Source organism: Emys orbicularis, chromosome 1, assembly GCF_028017835.1.
Source record: "Emys orbicularis isolate rEmyOrb1 chromosome 1, rEmyOrb1.hap1, whole genome shotgun sequence".
Taxonomy (NCBI): domain Eukaryota; kingdom Metazoa; phylum Chordata; order Testudines; family Emydidae; genus Emys; species Emys orbicularis.
In genome coordinates this window covers 155,905,357-155,920,199 of record NC_088683.1, presented here as the reverse complement: position 1 = coordinate 155,920,199, position 14,843 = coordinate 155,905,357, and the positions used below count along the sequence as shown (strand labels likewise).

At 44.5% G+C, this 14,843-nt stretch overlaps 1 protein-coding gene across 1 annotated transcript in view; it reads right to left on the bottom strand.

The window, feature by feature from the left end:
* The window catches only part of SPAG17 (sperm associated antigen 17), a 276,008-nt gene that overhangs the window by 166,231 nt on the left and 94,934 nt on the right, over positions 1 to 14,843 (bottom strand). Inside the window, exons 8-9 of the mRNA XM_065399127.1 lie at positions 7,574 to 7,708; positions 2,667 to 2,748 (exon numbers count right to left, since the gene is read on the bottom strand). Coding sequence (XP_065255199.1) covers positions 2,667 to 2,748; positions 7,574 to 7,708 — 217 coding nt within the window. The remainder of the gene's footprint in view (positions 1 to 2,666; positions 2,749 to 7,573; positions 7,709 to 14,843) is intronic.

Sequence of the window (14,843 nt, the reverse complement as noted above, 5' to 3'; positions counted from 1 at the left end):
TACTTTTTAAGACCATTCAGCAGTTGCCACTAGTGCAGATTAGCCTGCTCCTAACTCCTTTTAACTGTGACTGGTGGACAGTAATTCCTATGCTCCATACTTTGCACTGGCTTCCTATACATTTCCAGGTATGATTCAAGGTGCCTGTTATCCTCTCAAAGGCCTTGAAAGATCTGAGAATTGACTATCTCTGACTGTGTCCACACTTAAATTGTTCTTTAAGGGTGATATTTTCCAAAGAGGTAAGCATTGGCCTAGCTCCATTCTCACTGAAATCAATGGAAGTTTTACCATTAACTTCAATGGGAACAGAGTTAGGAAAACACTGATTGCTTTTGAAAATCTTACCCTAATTTCCAAGTATTGCTGCACTGCTGGTGTAGCTCCACTATGTTTTTCCTATGCACCAATGTATCATTTGTGTTCAACCAGAATCTCTTGCTGATGTCCCCAGGACTGAACTCCACACGTAGCAGAACATTGTCAGTGAAGCATACAGGCTCTGAAAGTTGCTACCCATTGTGTTCTGGAGCACAAACTAGTGATTTTTAGGAAGTGGTGCAATACATATTTATCACCACTGGCTTAGTTAAAGGACATTTATCCCCTCAATGGAGGTAATCAGTTTACATTAGCTGAGGGTCTGGTCCAAGGACTGTGTCAATAGTGTGATTTGTGCAGATTGTTGGCAATGGTTGTTCTTTTTAATGTTTGTAATATACTTAGACAACACAATGATATAAATAAATACATTAAATTAAAACTACCAAGTATAACCACTGTGCAGCCAGGAAATACACCAGTTATATAAATTTATTCACAGCAGCCATGGTTGTTACACAGAAGCAACAAATCTAAGCTAATAAATAATTACACACAAAGGTATGTTGAAAGAACATAAAGTTTGCAAAATCAAGCACTCAAAAATAGGAAAAGATAGAATTAAGGTTGCCCATGCAACCTTAATTGAACCTCCTTGTGCATATGCATTATAATATCATCTTTAATTATGTGATCACATACTATTTTTTCTACTAGGAGTTGTAATTGCAGGGAAAATCCTGCTAAAGGGCCCTGGGCTACAGCATGCTCAGTGAAGATGGAGTCTTAGGGTTTGTGTTCATTGCAACAATTAACTAGAACTAGGGGTTCTCACAACAAATTTTTGGTGGCCTCAGAGCGTGGCCACCAACTCTTGCTGGTGGCCATGTTGTCAAACCAGTCTTTCTCCTTGCCTCCCCTGGCCCTTTAGTGAGAGGCGCACCAGGGAAGGTAAGTCAGGAACTGTCTGCCTGCGGAGTCCCAGGCTCCCCGTGCCTTGACTGGGCAGGAATAGGGGAGCTGCCCAGGGAGCTCTGAGTGACTGAACATTGCAGCTACCTCCACTGACAAGAGCCGCTTTCAGCACCGCACACATCGGTGCCACGTGTCTTCAGAGGCGTTGCCCGGAGCCCCTCAGGAGGCTGCGTGGTGCAAGGCACCAATCCCTGCTGGCGGTGCCAGCACAAACACGAACACGGCACATCGTGCTGCCTTGGGTAACAGCTATTCAGGAGCAACAGCTGGGCGCTGCAGGGAGGAGCCGCTGCTTCCCACACACCGTATCTCTGCCCATGGTTTGGAGGCTGTCGTGGCCACAAAAAATCCATTGGTGGCCTCATGTGGCCATGGTGCCACGTTTGAGAAATGCTGCATCTGCACTTGAGCTAGCCTAGCTTGATGGAGAGCGACCACACTTCAAACAACACTGGAGTTACACAGAGTGATTTGAATGCTAACACAGAGTTGGATTAGCAGCACAGAGTGATTAGACTAGCTGTTGGTGAGCTGTTGTAACTCAAGCTGTTGTACCCTCACTGCATTATTAGATCAAACATCATCACTCCAGCTTAGTTCAAACCATTCCCTTGGGCATGTCTACACTGCACAGTAAACCTCCCCTCTGTGGGACCCATGCCTGCAGGCGCATTCTTTCCAAGGGTACGTCTACACTTACCTCCGGGTCCGACGGCAGGCAATCGATGTTCTGGGATCGATTTATCGCATCTTGTCTAGACGCGATAAATCGATCCCGGATCGACCCCGGAAGTGCTCGCCGTCGACGCCGGTACTCCAGCTCAGCGAGAGGAGTATGCGGCATCGACGGGGGAGCCTGCCTGCCGCGTCTGGACCCGCGGTAAGTTCGGACTAAGGTACTTCGAATTCAGCTACGTTATTAACGTAGCTGAATTTGCGTACCTTAGTCTGAAGTGGGGGGGTAGTGTGGACCAGGCCCAAGCTTATGCTCGTGTGTCCATACTGCACTGCTACAGGAGTCTCATACCCATGCCAACACATCCACACTGCACTATACAGACACAAGTCGGACATGGTTGATTCTGGGGGTATATCCCAGGGTTCGTAGTGCCCTTGCTTGGTAGCATGGCAGGAATATTCAAACCAATAAAGCCATTCTCTGAAGAATTCAATCGCTACCGCTGCAATTGCAGTGTATTGCAACTTAGATAATTTATTTGCCCCAGGAAGTACTTCTATAACATCAATTTCAATCTTTTAGTTTGTTGCACAATTAACTTCAAGACTGTGTAAACAGAAGCATGGATGACAAGAGAGAAAATTGCTCAAGGAATTAGATATTCATTCTAGTTTTAATCCTTCACACATACCCTGTGGTAGAATTGCTGGTACTAGAATTTCTTCTGTTTGTACTTTCTTCTTTGAAGGGATAGTGGGAGAAGCTGGATGTGCCTAAAGGAACAAAAATATGGATCAAACAAACACAGAAAGGTGTAGCCAGGTTAGGTTTGCTACTTGTGAACACTGAGGCCCAGATCCATAAAGAGATTAATCTCTGAGTTGCAACATTAACTTTTAGGCAGACAGAGAATCACTGGAAGAACATTGGGATCCACAAAGCCTAAATCAGTTGCCTGGGCTCCCTATACAATGAATTGGGAGAGACAGGCACCTTAGAATGAGATCCAGAAAAGCCAGCACGCTAGGCAGGGAGCTGCCTAAGCTAGCAAGTGACAGATGACGATGACAGGGGTGTCCTAAACTCTGTCCCTCTCATGAAGCTAGATGCCTAAATCCAAGCCAGAGAGAGTAAGTGAGGAGGACTCTATAGCCCAGTGGTTAGGGCACCCACCTGGGAAATGGGAGACCCAGCATCCAGTCCCCCAGCTCCAATGATTTTTTAATTACTTACCTAAAGTGGAACAACTTCAACAGAAAAGATTGAGGGAACCACCCCCACAAGTCCACCCTCACGGGTGTTTGGCCATTTCCCTCTCCTGAGATAGAACTCTACAATTCTCCCACTCAGACCAGGCTCTGGGCTACATACCCTGTGTATCAACGGTTCTTACCCAGGAAGTCTGACTGAGTTTGGACACCTACAGTTCTTCCCTTTGGGAGTCTGTGATTAGTGGTTAACACAGTAGCAAAACAGCCTTTAAAAACCAAAGTATTGCTTACTTTAACAGTAGGAATAAAGCATTTAGAGAAAAAGGATTTTAAAACAACAATCAGTCTAGATGTATGATCTTCCTAAAGGCTTTGATGATAACCAGGCATGTCTAACTTCTTCAGACATTCCAACGGATGGCTGGTTCCTCTGAACATCATCTCCCTCTCATAAGAGAGAGACCCTTTTTAAACTGCCAGAGTTCATGTTTTGTGTTCCTGGGCTTTGGCCTGCTGGACAGAACTAGTTTGTAGGCTGGTTGGTCCTACTGCAAATATCCCCTCCTGCTGCTCCCCCACACTCTCCCCACGCAGAGCATGACCCCTTCTGCCTTTGGCCCTCCATCTGGTCCTTGTCCCAAACCCAGTTCCTCCCATCGTATACACACTTGACTCCCTTCTCTGCTCCACGTCCCAGTCCCAGTTTCCTCTCCACCATCTACATGGCCCAGTTCTCCACCCCTAACCTGTGGCTCCTCATCCAGTCTTGCACAATCCCTCTGGGCTCGTCCCTGCCCTACCACCACAAGCACTGACTTCCTCCAGGCCCCGGGGGTGCTCAACCCCCCGCTCTGCCCCGGGCCCTGCCCCCACCCAACCCCTTCCCTCAAGCCCCCATCCCACCTCTTCCCATCCCTGCTCTGCCCCTGCCCCTTCTCTTCCCGCCCAGTTCCACCCCCACCTCCGAGCATGCCCTGTCCCTGCTCCTCCCCCACCCTCCTAGCACCTCCTGCATGCTGCGGAACAGCTGATGCAGGAGGCACTTGGGGGGGAAGGGAGAAGCTGGCTGCTGGTGGGTGTTAAGCACCCACTAATTTTTTTCCATGGGTGCTCTGGCCCTGGAGCACCCACAGAGTCAGCGCCTACGCCTACCACCCTCCACCCTATCCCCAAAGCTCAGCACTCCCCTGCATTCCAGTCAGCTCACTTCTTCTGCCTTGTTTCCTGGGTGCCAGCAGGGGGAGCATTGAGAGCACAGGAGAGACAGTCTCTCAGATCTCAGTTCCTGGGCTGGTACCACAGCAGTTCCTGGCTACAAGGCGGAGCAACTCCAGGCTGAAGCATGCACAGTGTAGATGGAATCCTTGAAGAATTAGCTGTCTATCTCTAACAAGTCATGTACAAACTGCAATCTTCAGAGGGTCATACCTTAGCCAAATTTGAGCTAATTTTCACAAGGATGACAAAAAGCACATCACTGGCACAACACCCTACCAATTATGACTCCCTCTCCAAAGCATGAAGGTTCTAGAGCTTCCCAACAAAATGACTGTAATTAAATAAAAATTGTAACATGGGCAAAAATCAATGCACAGAATAGAACAATAGTTTTCTGACATCTCTGACCTAGCAGCCAAAGAAACAGTCACCTTCTGCTGCAGAGATCAACTACCTGAGTTTGAAGAAATCTGGGCTCCACTTTTAGAAACATGACTAAGGGACACCTAAGTGCCCCATGGCTTGTCTATACCTCTTTCCCCTTTCCCCTTCTTCCTCCCCATTGACTCTTTCCCCTCCCCTTTCTTTTCCCCCCTGCTTTCACACTGCCTCTCTCTGCCTTGACTGTGTTATCTCCCCCTTAGTTGTAAAGTATTGATTTGTTTTTATGGTTTAATATTAAGGCTGTTAAAATGTTTTTTTGTGTTTATATGTTAATACCTTGATGTATGTTACAGATGACAATGGACTTTACAGTAGAACCTCAGAGTTATGGACACCTCAGGAATGTAACTCTAAATGTTCCGTAACTCTGAACAAGACGTTATGGACTTCAGCCATCAGGATTTGGGGCTGCAGCCGCAGGGTGGGGGTTGGGGGGGCAGGGCTCTGGGTGGGGGTTGGGGTTTCTGACCGTCACATTGTCAGGGCTCCGGGTGGGGGGGCTCAGGGCTTCTGTCCCGTGTGAGCACCAGGGCTCTAGACCTGGGGGAGTGCTGGGGCTTGGGGCTTCAGCCCCGCAGCTCCGCTCCTGGTTTCAGCCTTGTGGGGAGTTCCGGGGCTCCCCATGGCTATGCTCCCGATTTCACACCACCCTTTCCCCCACACCCCAACCCCCGCCCTGCCTCTTTCCACCTCCACTCTGCCTCAGGCCCCGCTCCCACCCCATCTCTTCCCACCCCCGCTCCTCCCCCATCCTGCCTCTTTCCCACTCAGTTCCGCCCCCTCCCCAGAGTGCACCCCATCCCTGCTCCTTCCCAGCGCCTCCTGCATGGTGCGGAACTGCTGATCATGGCAGGCGAGAGGTGCTGGGAGGAGTAGATCGGTGAGGAGGAGGCACTGGGGGGGGAGGGAGGAGCTGGCTGCTGGTGGGTGCTAAGCACCCACTAATTTTTTTCTGTGGGTGCCTATGCCACAGGCAGTACAGTATTTGCTGTATTTTTCCTCCCCTGCTTCCTGATTGATTACTGGTTCCACATGGTGTCCAGTTGACTGGTAAGTCCGTAACTCTGGTGTTTGTATCTTTGAGGTTCCTACTATATAATTTTCTTATTTTTCATATTGTAATGTTTGTAAAGTAAAAAATAATAAACATCTTAATGAAAAAAGCAAGACCCCAGCCTCGTTCTGAGAAATGGTTGAACCATCTTTGCTGACATTTTCCAAAAAGTTCAGTCTAAGGCAGACCCCTAAGCATGGGAAATTTCAACCCAATGGTAGTTTGGCAAAGTCAAAAGCAACTAAAAACCAGGATCTTATAACAGAGTGTTGGGCAACGTTAACTAATGCTATATGACCCACCTATAATTAGCAGACACTTTCTAAATTCATTTTCAGGCGCACATTGCTTTCTAGGTAAAAACCAGTATCCTGGGGCTTAAATTTCTTCTGTTTTTTGGTGGCTTTTTTTTGCAGCCCAGAGGTGAATTTTTTTTTCTTTATGGACAAAGATATTTGGCAATTCTGACTTCTCCAAGTTGGGAAAAGAGAGGAGTGGGAATGGAGATAAGAAAGTTTCATGCTTTAAGATATTATTATCAAATTTTCCATACAACTCAAAATTACCATTTAAAAATATTAATTTTGGCACCTCTTCAGGCTTGCCTGTGTTTTAAAAAATTTAGTTGAAAAATAAACAAATTAGAAATTATTTAAATTAGGTTCCCTTTTCCTAACTGAGGGAGTTAGAACATCAAAGGGATGAAGGGCTGTCCAGAGACACATGAACACAAACTACACTGTAGTTGGCTATCATATCTGTCCATTGAAAAAATGCAATTCCCTTTATCTCAATGATGTTTATGCATATATATATATGAATATCATAGCAGACATGTAAAATAAGTTTTATTAAAAGAGTTTAATTTTTCACTTCAGATATCAAAGACTTTCAAGTATGCAATAAAAGCTTAGGCTAAAATTTTCAAAGATTCTTGGTTCCTCAATTTTTGAAAGGCTAACATCCAAAAGTAGTGGACATTTTTGAATATTTATATCTTACTTTGTAAATGAACTGATCTGGCAAGTTACTCCATGCAAGATGACCTCTGGGCATGCAGAATCCCTGTGATGGGGTGCACTCACCGCGCACTGGATGGGGAAGGTTAATTCCTCACTTGGGCTGAGCAAGCCACGCCCCCACTGGGCATGCTCCAGGTGCAGCACTAGTATAAAAGGGAGCAGCCCAGCTCAGTCTGGGCTGACAGCTGAGGAGGAAGAACACTCCTTGCTGGCTTCAGTCCAGGAGCAGCTGGACCCTTTTACTGCGGAAGCTGGAGGCGCCGAGACCCAGGCAGATGCCCAAGTACATGCAGACGCCCGAGAGGGATCAGCATTGCTAGGAACCCCATGCACTGAGAGGCCTGGGAACCCTGATGATGTTTTGACAGCAACTCCAGGAGACATGGTAGGAAGTGGCCTGATTCTCAAGCTGGTGGTGGTTTTTTGTTTTGTTTTGGGTTTGTTTGTTTTCAGTTTTGAGGATTTAACACTTAAGACAAAGGGCCTGATTCTCATTTACACAAGGTCACATAAGTAGTAAATGGCCTGGGTTTGATTTTTTTGAATGCAGTAGTTAAAACATGCAGTTTCACTTAAATTAGTACCTAATTACTGTGCATAACCATGACCTATTGCAAAGCGTCCCTTCATAAGTTGCAGAAGGCTGTACCTGTTTGTTCTTTGTTATTACAGGGACATTAATAAAGTTGGTGTTTTCCAAGTAGTGCTGATGTTGTCTTTTCCAGTCCAGACAGTCATACATCAAACAAGCAATGCTTTCAAATAGCACAGTTCCAAATGCAAGCTATGAGAAAAGAGAAACAGATATGACGGATCAAGTTTATACACAAAACAACACAGTGGAACTCAACCACCAACTAGCAACTCTCTAAGCAACAAACCAACCATCCTTTAAAAATGTTTCCCCTTATTAATTCAAAATGCTAATTTGTAATGTGAGTCTAAGAAAACAGAGCTTCTTGTTGGGGGTGATGAGGGCGAAGAATTTTTTTCAAGATCTCCCTCGTCTTTCCTTTTTATTCTCCAACTATCACATCACAGTCTGTAACATATTGAATGGTGTATATGTGTAACACTGCCTATAGTGGCTGGAGTTCTACAGAAGATTAAAATGGTACTATTAATGTCAGTTAAAGCCAATTCTTCTTTAGATATATGGCGTGCGTCTATGGGCTAAATGCACAAAAGTAAGAAGGGAATGCCTAATTCCTAGTCCTAGTTAGGTTCCCAGGCTTTCTATATAATGCATGGGGAGAATCAGGCACCCGAGGAAGGATCCTCAGAAGTGAGCAAGCTAAATGGGGACCTAAGGCAGATAGGAGTGAAATGTAGAGGAATGGTGCAGGACTTAGACCTAGAACCTCAAAGGTATTTAGGCACTTAACTGCCATTCCTCTAGGCCTCTAGGCACCTGACTGACAGGGTGAAGTGGGGTGCCTATCTCTGTTCATGATTCTCAGTTGTGAATCATCTCCTGGAGTTAGGTGCCTAAACCAGCTTAGCCATTTAGGCAGCTCATACCCTAGCAGATGAAAAACCAGAAAAAATCCTCCCAATAGCCAGGGAACTCACCTCGGATGTGAGAGACCTGGATTCAAGTCTCTTCTCTGCCTCTTTTTGGAGCCAGGACTTGAACAGCTCCAACAGGTCTCATACATCCCATGTGAGGGCCCTCACCAATGGGCTATATGCTATTCTTTGTAGATCCCTTTTTCAATCTTTCCTGTCTGAGCTGTTCCATTTTTGTTCTGTTTGTACAGTGCTTAGCATTAGGTATTCTAGGCACCGCAGTATTAGAAATAATAAATATTCATTGGAGCAGGCATTTGAAACTGGGTTGCCTACATCCCAGGTGAGTGCCCTAACCACTGGGCTATTGGGTATTCTGGATTCACATTCACATATGTACCCATCCACTGTGTGCCATGCCCCATCCTGTAGGTGTGTTCTGAGGATGTCCATGGGATTGAACCCCAGGTGAGATAGATAGTGGGAACGCCTACTTTGACAATCCCACTTCAGTGCTCTTGTTAGCTGTGGGGAAGTGTCAGGACTTAGGTGGCTTTACACATGCCTACTGGCAGAAATTTAGTCACTTAGGCAGCAGCTGAGTTGTGAGAATGTCAGTGAAGCCTAAAGGTGAATCAAGGCACCTAAGGAGGAATTTAGGTGCCTAAGTACCTTTTTTAGATTTAGGCTGATGTTCTTTTTTTGTAACAGAAGGTACTGTATTCTCTCCCTCATATCAAATGTGCAGGTTTAATTGGTGCAGCTGTAATTGCATGCAGCTGTATATTGCTACAAGTGACCACACTCCCTCCATCCAAGGAAGGCAGGACAAGCCTCCTTACAGAATTCAATGTCATTCCACAATACTCCTACTGTTTGCTGTCCGGGGGAGGGGGGAAGAAGACCTCAAGACCTGAACTCTGATTCCACAGGTGGAAGCAGTATGATGCCACTAGACCACATAAAGGCCAAAAGTACATTTGAATGAAGCTGTAAGTTGGAGGGTGGAAGCTTCTGATGTGTTTTGCTGTGGATTTTACTAAACACTGAATGATGTAGTGGAAAGAGTAAAACAACTGAGACAGGATTTGCCATCACCATGAGACTGACATCACATGGGGCCAGATATCCAATTCCAACCTGAGGCCAACTCAAGCTTCACTTGGTATTAGCTGGCTTGGCCATATTCTTCTGTGTATGCTTGGCATCACAAAAATGATGCAACAGATTTTTAGAATTGACTCTTCATTTAATTTTTTCTTGGGCAAAACAAAAAGTCTTTTTTTGGGGGGGATGAAATTTTAATAGTTTTGTCTGTCAAGACAGTGTGTGTAAAGTCAAGTGACATTAACCCTTTGAGAGTCATCTGTCTTTCCCTGTTCTGAATGGTACTAATGTATGAGTGTATGCTGTATGAATATAGTGTGAAAGGTAGATCTTTCTTTCCCTCCCAGAAAACTAGGATTAGGACAAATAGGCAAATGGGTGTATGTAAAAAGCTAATCTGAGTGGCTGCTGGGCTGCTGATGACTGGAACAGTCAGATTATCTAAACCCTGCTGGAGTCATGGGTGCAACAGGTTAGCAAATAGGAACCAGAATCCTAGGAGACAGGACAAAAAAAATGAAACTTGAGGAGAAAGGGGGCTAGTCAGAGAAGCTCTGGCTCAGAGCTGGCAAGTTAGTCTAATGTTATCTTTGGCTGAGACCTTATAAAGTTATTTATGGTAACCTCTGATGTGTTTTGTTGATTTTGGTTCTTTTCCTCATACTTGGGAGAATGAATACATTCAGTTTTCTTTGCTCTGACTAGTTTGGTGCACCCGTTTTGTATGTAAGCTGAGTCAGTCACTTGGGTCAAAAATTTAAAAAAATAAAAAATAATTATTGTAATTATTATAATGATTTTACAAGGCTGTTTTAGGTTCCCAAACTTGAGACATGTTGAAGGAACCTGATTTTACGTAAGTGCTAAGCACACACTTTCTGAAACTCAGGGTTCTTTAAGGTGTCTCAAGTTAGACACCCAAATTCACCAACCACTTTTGATATTATTTGTTTTTATGACAGGATACTTCAAGATTAGTAAGGCAAGTCATTTTTGAATAACAGGAATTTTGAAAAGTTAGTGTTTTTTATTTTTTAAAAAGTCTGAACTTCTTTTCTTTTTTCCAACCCAAAACATCTGTCAAAAATGGTTGATCTAGAAACCTCCTCATGTTTGTTTCTATTATTCATCAGTGGTTACTAGGACACTGGAACATTTTAATTAAGGCTTGCTGAAATGTTTTGAACGTGCAAGCATTATAAACAAAATGAGAAATTCTACAGACATTACAAGCAACATGAACTGCCAATGTTTAACAAGACCAACAGCTAGGATAAGATGAGTGAGGGTCACCCCATCACCATTACCCAGCCCACCTACTCGTACCCATGACTATTTGTACCCCCTATGCGGATGATTGACCCTCACCGCTTACCAACTGTGTCTTGATCTCGCCCACCGCTTACCCCCCCATTGGAGACATCACAGTCTGTATGTATTATGTGTGCTGCCAACCCTGACATAACATCCCCCCCATACTCTGTATGTTCCCCCAATGATCGATAACTGACTCTTCAAATCTTTTGTACCGTTTATTTTTAAATATTCTCTAATAAAAATTTAAATCAATTCCCCACCATGTCTCCTCCCAGCACACACATACTTTGTCAAAAAACTCACACCCTGTTTTCCGTCTAAAACTCGCCACCTGTACCTTTTGGGCACAGGAGGGTGTTTTGAGAAAGTCTGATATTTGTGGCAAGGCACATTTTCAAAATATGCAAACCTGAATAAAGGTAATTTACTTGTATTATACATCAATCTCTCTTCTTTCAGATAGCATGTCTGGCAGTCCTTCATTTGAGTCCTCCCCATGCATGTCCTGGAGGCAGTTCAGAGCTGTATTTAACCTCAGTAAAGACTTTCCAGAGGGAATCCACCGAAATAGACTTACTGCATCCGTTCACAGTATACTATGATATGGTTCTATGTTCTTTGGTATCCCTTCTATATGTATTTCTTTAAAGCCCTACAAACACCCCCCCCCCCCCACACACACACACACACTTCTTTAGAGTCTATATTGGTCTCTGAGAAATTGAGAAATGTAAATTGAGAATTTCAATCTATTCAAAGAACTCTAGTACACATAACTTTTCTCTCCCTTTTCAGTATTGACAGTAAAGATACTTACTGTTGGGATATTCATAAGCAACAGACCCACAAAAGAGATGAGAATGAGAGGATTTTAACTGAATGACTGAAGAATTGCTCTCCGAAAATTAACATTGAATCTGAAGGTCAGGTGAAGAAAGTAATGCCATGTGGGCTGAACTTCAAGTAGCAGTTCTACATGTTTCCACAAATGAGGCATTTCCAAGGCATGCCTTAGAAGCCACTGCGGAATTAGCCAAATGCAATCTGATCCCTTCAGTTTTGAGGGACCTGCTAGTTCACTGATTGTTTATATGCAGAATTTAATCCACTAATATAAGTGTTGGGAGAAAATAGTCTGTCCCGTAACCCTATTACTATAAACCACAAATAAACTGGAAGAAATTATGGAATGTGTTATGGTAGTTGTGACGCTGTACCCCATAATTCTTTATGGGAATATGACTATTCATCCTATTTGTACACATATATCATTTTTGTACTTGAAGTTAAGAATATTGGCTGTATACTTGCTTGATTTCTAAGTAAGCTTTGTAAGGCACTTGGTCAGCTTCTTTAGAAAGGAATTTGCAAAGTTAACTGCCCAATCAAGAAGCACTTAAGGAACAATGGATCTTGGAATGCTCCAATCCACATAAGAAGTCTACTTGAGGACATTCAAGGTAGCATGTGAACCATGGCTGCTACCTGTAGTTCTGAGTCATACATGGACATGTGACTTGCCCATGTGACTCCAAAACTCCATCTTGGAGCTGGACTTTGCATAGGAGAGAGGAGGGGGTCTCCACCCACAAGAGAGTCTATTTAAATGCCAGGAGACCCCTCCATTTGGTTTTTTTCAGCTGTCTAAAGAGAGAGCCTCTCCACCCCCAAAGGATACCTGAAAGGAACTGGAACAAAGGACAGTAACTACAGGGGGTATGAGTGATTGATGGACCCAGACTAGAAGGAGACTAGTCTGTAAAAGGAAGCTTACTGGGTGAGATTTTATTTGTATTCAGTTTCTTAGACATAGACTTGCGTGTTCTATTTTATTTTACTTGATAATTCACTTTGTCTGTTACTACTTGGAACCACTTAAATCTTACTTTCTGTATTTAATAAAATCATTTTTTACATATTTAACCCAGAGTATGTATTAATACTGGGGGTGGGGGGGGCAAACAGCTGTGCATATCTCTCTGTGTTATAGAAGGCGAACAATTCATGAGTTTACCCTGTATAAGCTTTATACAGATTTATTTGGGTTTAGACTCCATTGGGAGTTGGGCATCTGAGTGTTAAAGACAAGAATACTTCTATAAGCTGCTTTCAGTTAAGTCTGCAGCTTTGGGGCAAGTAATTCAGACCCTGGGTCTTTGTTGGAGCAGATGGGCCTGTCTGGCTCAGCAAGACAGGGTGCTGGGGTCCCGAACTGGCAGGGAAAGCAGGGGCAGTAGTAGTCTTGGCACATCAGTTGGCAGTCCCCAAGGGGGTTTCTGAGATCCAACCTGTCACAGTAGTTTAGGATTTTTTCCCCTCATCTAATGCGAACAGGGAGACACTGGATCCCTTGCTATGGTAAAGATCTGGAGTAGGAACACCTAGTGCCTGCTTGGGCTTTCTCTGCTACTTCCTGGTCACACTGATCCTTGCTAAGAAGGAGTGGGGTACAAAACTACTTTTTAGCAGAGGGCTGTCCTTCCTTTGTTTGCACTGCAGCTATGCTGAATTCTGCTGTATTTGAAGCAGTACTGTGGGGAGGGAGATCCTCCATGTGGTACCAGATTGAGTGACCTTGTTGAACAGAGCGAATGATGCTCTGAGAGGAAATGGAAGAGAAGAAAAAAAGCTTACATGGGAAGATGAGCTGAGGATACGGGCGGAAAGGAAATCTTAGAAAAGAAGAACAGAAAAATTGGATGAATGGACTATAAGGTGGATAGAAAGATGGCTAGATTGTCGGGCTCAGCGGGTAGTGATCAACGGCTCTGTCTAGTTGGCAGCCGGTATCAATCTAAGGGGTCGATCCTGGGGCCGGTTTTGTTCAACATCTTTATTAATGATCTGGATGATGGGATTAATTGCACCCTCAGCAAGTTCGCAGATGACACTAAGCTTGGGGGAGCGGTAGATATGCTGGAGGCTAGTGATAAGATCCAGAGTGACCTAGACAAATTGGAGGATTGGACCAAAAGAAATCTGCTGAGGTTCAACAAGGACAAGTGCAGAGTTCTGCACTTAGGAAGGAAGAATCCTATGCACTGCTACAGGCTGGGGACCGATTGGCTAAGCAGCAGTTCTGCAGAAAAGGACCTGAGGATTACAGTGGACGAGAAGCTGGATATGAGTCCAGTGTGGATATGAGTAGTGTGCCCTTATTGTAAAGAAGGCCAATGGCATATTGGGCTGTATTAATAGGAGCACTGCCAGCAGATTGAGGGAAGTGATTATTCCCCTCTATTTGGCACTGGTGCGGCCACACCTGGAGTATTGCGTCCAGTTTTGGTCCCCCCACTACAGAAGGGATGTGGACAAGTTGGAGATAGTCCAGCGGAGGGCAACAAAAATGATTAGGGGGCTGGGGCACATGACTTACGAGGAGAGGCTCAGGGAACTGGGGTTATTTAGTCTGCAGAAGAGAAGAGTGAGGTGGGATTTGATAGCAGCCTTCAATTACCTGAAGGGGGTTCCAAAGAGGTTGGAGCTAGGCTGTTCTCAGTGGTGGCAGATGACAGAACAAGAAGCAATGGTCTCAAGTTGCAGTGGGGGAGGTCTAGGTTGGATATTTAGTTGGGGATTGGTCTTGCTTTGAGCAGGAGGTTGGACTAGATGACCTCCTGAGGTCTCTTCCAACCCTAATATTCTATGAAAAAGAGAATTCAATCTGCACAAGAATAAAGACAAAAAACGTGGGGGAAGAGTTCTGAGCTGGGGCACCTCTGCAGATGAAAGAAGTGCTGGTTGGCTTCTACTGGGTGATTAGTCTTTAAGAAAGAGGGTCGGTGGCCATAATTGTGTACTGCATTTGAAGCGTGCTTTGGGGCTGACCCCCCGGAGGCAACGTGGGATGTGCATTAGTATATCATATCTCAACAATGGCTTGCACAGAAATTCCACATTTTTTTTTATTATTCCTTTATTTTCATTTGCCCTCAATGAGATCTAGGACACAGATCTATTGTTAAAGGGCTGGCAATATAATTTTG